At 54.9% G+C, this 3,773-nt stretch overlaps 1 protein-coding gene across 1 annotated transcript in view; it reads left to right on the top strand.

The window, feature by feature from the left end:
* Window positions 1-2,591, top strand: part of RHBDD3 (rhomboid domain containing 3) — a 7,995-nt gene extending 5,404 nt beyond the window's left edge. Inside the window, exons 5-7 of the mRNA XM_044449015.1 lie at window positions 996-1,313; window positions 1,476-1,655; window positions 2,440-2,591. Of these exons, the coding sequence (XP_044304950.1) occupies window positions 996-1,313; window positions 1,476-1,655; window positions 2,440-2,506 (565 nt within the window). The 3' untranslated portion in view covers window positions 2,507-2,591. The remainder of the gene's footprint in view (window positions 1-995; window positions 1,314-1,475; window positions 1,656-2,439) is intronic.
* Window positions 2,592-3,773: the final 1,182 nt, after the last annotated feature.

Consider the following 3,773-nt stretch of genomic DNA (forward strand, 5'->3'; position numbering starts at 1 on the left):
GGGGGGGGGGAGGGTGGGGTTGGGCTGGGGGGGGGGGGGGGGGGGGGGGGGGGGGGGGGGGAATAGACCAATTGACAGGAAAACATGGGAGGCAGCGTGGCTCTGAATAGCAGCTGCAGGGGAGCGCAGCTGGGGCGGAGGAACCATTTTGTCTGCGTCCTGCTTGTGGGCTCCCCACTGGGGCATCGGTTAGGTCATGCTTAGAACCACACCAGGTGGAGAAGCCCTAGTGGGGCCTTCTTTCTCACCGTTTTTAACAGCATTTCGCACCAGGATGTGGTGAGTCTGCCCCCTCCCCAGCTGTTGTTTTGGGGCTGGAACCTGGAAGCAGCCTCATGTGCACCAGCTGCTGAGCAGCCGCCACGGTCTCCTCCAGCCTTCCCCACCCCGGTGTCCCTCCAGTTTGCTGGACGGCTGCTTCCCACCCAGCGTGGTTGGTGGCAAGTCCTAGAGGCCTCCCCACAGTTGGCTTGGATCGTCTGCTTGGCTAGCATTGCGCTGGCAGCAGCTCGAGCCAGTCCTGGCACGTTTGCCACCTTGCGTGCTTCCGAAAGCACTTCCCACCCCCCAATGGCACATCATGCGTGCAACATCGTTCTTGCGGTTGTTACAGAGATGTTTAACCCGCCTTCCAGGGCACGCTGCCCTTACTTCAGAGGCTCGCTTTGCCCACAAGGACAGAGACAACTTTAGGCCTGCTTTTTAAAAACCAGCAATAGGGAAGCCATACATATCTCCCAGTGGTGGCCCCACACCTCTGGAGCCCCGGGGCCACCACCAAAAATGCACTGTCCCTAGCTTCTGCTGTTCTAAGGACCTCTGCTGTTCCTGACACTTGGGCTGGTGCCGGCGGTCCTTCAGAGAATATGCTCCAAGACAGCCGGCGTAGAACTACCCTGAAAATCACAAGCTGCTCAGCCCAGCATGTTGCAGTGTGCATTGGCCAACTCGACTTATTTCATGGCCTTAGCTGCCTTTTCTCTTTCGGCTTCTAGGATTACCCCTCCTCCAGAGCTCCAAACCCAGGACTTCTTTCCTGGTGACCTTTTCAGCCCGGCTCATCAGCCAATGCCACCTTCTGCCTTTTACTGGAGAGGAGAAAGTGCAGCGCTGGGTCAAGACCCCAGCTTGTCACCGGCTTCTGCTTCCAGGGCTCCCTTCTCAGCCTACCACGGGGCTTTGGACATTCCTCTCTCAGCCCTGCAAGCATCCCTGACAAATGAAGAGCTGCTGCAAGCAGGAATCCAGGCCTCTCTGCAAGACATGGTGGAGGAAGAAGTGAAGCTTTCAAAATCTTCAGTTTCTTCTCTTCGGTAAGAGCTTGGGAGAAATCTTGGAAGGGTGGGGAGGAGAGCAAGGTTCCATGGGAGGGAAGGGATGTGTACGCATGTTGAAAGAGGGAGAGCGAGGCACATTCCCCCTCCCCCCCCCGATGATGCCCACCTTCTGCGTCATCCTCCCCGCTCCCTTTGCAGGCTTCAGCAGCTTCAGAAAATGGGCTTCCCTACCAAACGGGCCGTGGTGGCCCTGGCAGCCACGGGCCACGTAGAGGGCGCCGTCTCTCTGTTGATTGGAGACCACGTTGGGGATCAGGCCGTGGTGACAGCGGCGAGCCGGTCCGAGCGTCCCAAGGGTGCCACGCCAGGTCCCAGCCAGTAAGTGAAAAGAGTGCGGCAGCAGTGGTCCCCTGGATTTCCAAGGCTGCGCACAGGATCTGGGCAGGAAACCAGCTGCACCCAGAGCTGAGGCAGCTCTTTGTGGGCGGAAGTGGAGAAGAATGAAGCGGGAAGGCGGGCAAGTGTGAAGCTGGACCAGCGTTCCAACAGAGGGCCGGGCCCCTCTCCTCAGCAGGTTTTCTGAATGCAGTCTTTCCTGTGCCCTGCATGAGTGAATGCAGCAGAACTACATTTGTGCGCTCATGTGGCAGGGGCAGGGGTGCAGACCCTTGTGCATGAGACAGAATTTTATGGTTTGATGTACCTGCACACATTCAGTGTGCTGCCGACTGGGGTATGAGCAGGCAGACCTGGGCCCACCAGCAGCAGCATCCTCTTCAGGGCATCCCTCGGTCCCAAACCACTTTTAAGAGATGTGCACAGGTGCAGACTGGTCCTCAAACATTATCATATCCAGCATTGTGGCTTTCTGGGGATACCTGTTCTGTCTCATGATTTTCCAGAGGTCTAGACTGCGGCTTACCTACATAGGAGTGTGCAACAAACTACCTGGAGAAAATCAGTGTTTCATTTCCTTCAAAAATGCTGGACAGGTAGAAGAATCAGCTACTTTGAATGAAACATCTCTCAAAGCCAGATGCTCCTCGTAGCACAGAGGCTGAAGAAACCAGCCGGGCTCTAGAAGTGGGGTGGGTGGGCTCCATTTTCTGGGTATTGGATTATGTACTGTGTTTTTTGCTAATTGAAGTATCTTTCCTCGCAGTGCAAACACATACAGGCATAGCAGCCTTGCTCAGAGAGCACAAAAGGTGTGGACGAGGAGCAGCTGATATTTGGGCTGTGGCTCTTTGGGAGAAGATCAGGGGGCTGTTTTGTTCCACGTTAATCTGGAATAAAAATCCAATTCTCTCCTCATTTGTTAACACAGTTTCTACTTACTGCCACATCCGTACCTTTGCAAAGGTGGCATGCAAATTAAATCCACTTTGTTCTTGTACCCACCCCGTTTCCTAAATTGCTAGGAGGCTTACAAGACCCTGCATCTGTTCTGCATGGAGATCACAGAAATGGCAGGTGTGTGTCTCTGGAATTGGCGGAACGGCTGCCTCCTTGTACTCTGGAACCTCTTCACTCTTACGGTCATTTTCACCCTGATGTTCTCCTCCCCCCGCCTGGTGATATCCTGCTCCTATATTCTAGTGAGCCCAGGGAATGTTCTGTGCTACTGGTCTCTCCTGCCATTGGCTTGCCTGCTCTGACATCATGATAGGCTGGGTGATGGACAGGTGATGGGTGGGCTTGGGCATTTGCATTCTAAAGTCAGTGGGCAAGCATTGTGGAATCCAAGCTGCCTTCCTGCTTGCACATCATGGAACTTCTGGGGAGTTTCTGAGCTTTTTAGCAGCAAGGGCAGGTGCTTTTCTTCAGCTGCCCACCCCTCCATAGGACGAGGTACGCCGTGTGCCTGCAAGACAGCATCCTCCGAGGCCTGCATGGCTCCCTGCCCCTCTTTTGTGGGTCCCCTCAGCCCCTCTTTCCTGTATCCTTCCAGAGACATTCCGCTTTTTCTCCAAAAAATCAGTGTCTGCAAAAGGGCAGAGATCAAGCCCAGCACTTTTACAGTGATGCAGACAGCAGGCTCCTGGCCCAGATTTCCAGCATCGGTTTCACTGGTTTGTGCTGTAATGTCTCAAGAGTGTTCCCACAGACTGCTTCACCCAGGCTTGCTGTTCATTCAGACTGAACAGCGAGTTGTGGAAGGAGGCGACAGGAACACTCGCACCAGCCAGGCCTGTCTCTGACAGAGAGCTGCTGCAAACGCTTTCCGTCGCGTCTCCTTGCTCAGCGGCCTGGTCCCCCATGGCACACATGCCTGTCAGGCCAGGAGCAGAAACTCACCTGGCTCTAGAGCAAGATTCAACGTCAGAGAGACTTTTGGGGTGTTGGGCAGAGCTGAAGGTCAAGGGCATCCCAATCCCTTTTTGATCCCAAGGTCAAAAGGTTGCAGCATATTGCAGCATCCAACTTCCTACCGTCAGTAGCAAAGCCTTCGGTGAGCGTTTGTGCTCCGAGAATAGGGGACGGCTGTACTGAAGC

The sequence above is a fragment of the Varanus komodoensis genome, unplaced genomic scaffold (genome assembly GCF_004798865.1).
Source record: "Varanus komodoensis strain SLA01 unplaced genomic scaffold, ASM479886v1 scaffold56, whole genome shotgun sequence".
In the NCBI taxonomy this organism is placed as follows: Eukaryota; Metazoa; Chordata; class Lepidosauria; order Squamata; family Varanidae; genus Varanus; species Varanus komodoensis.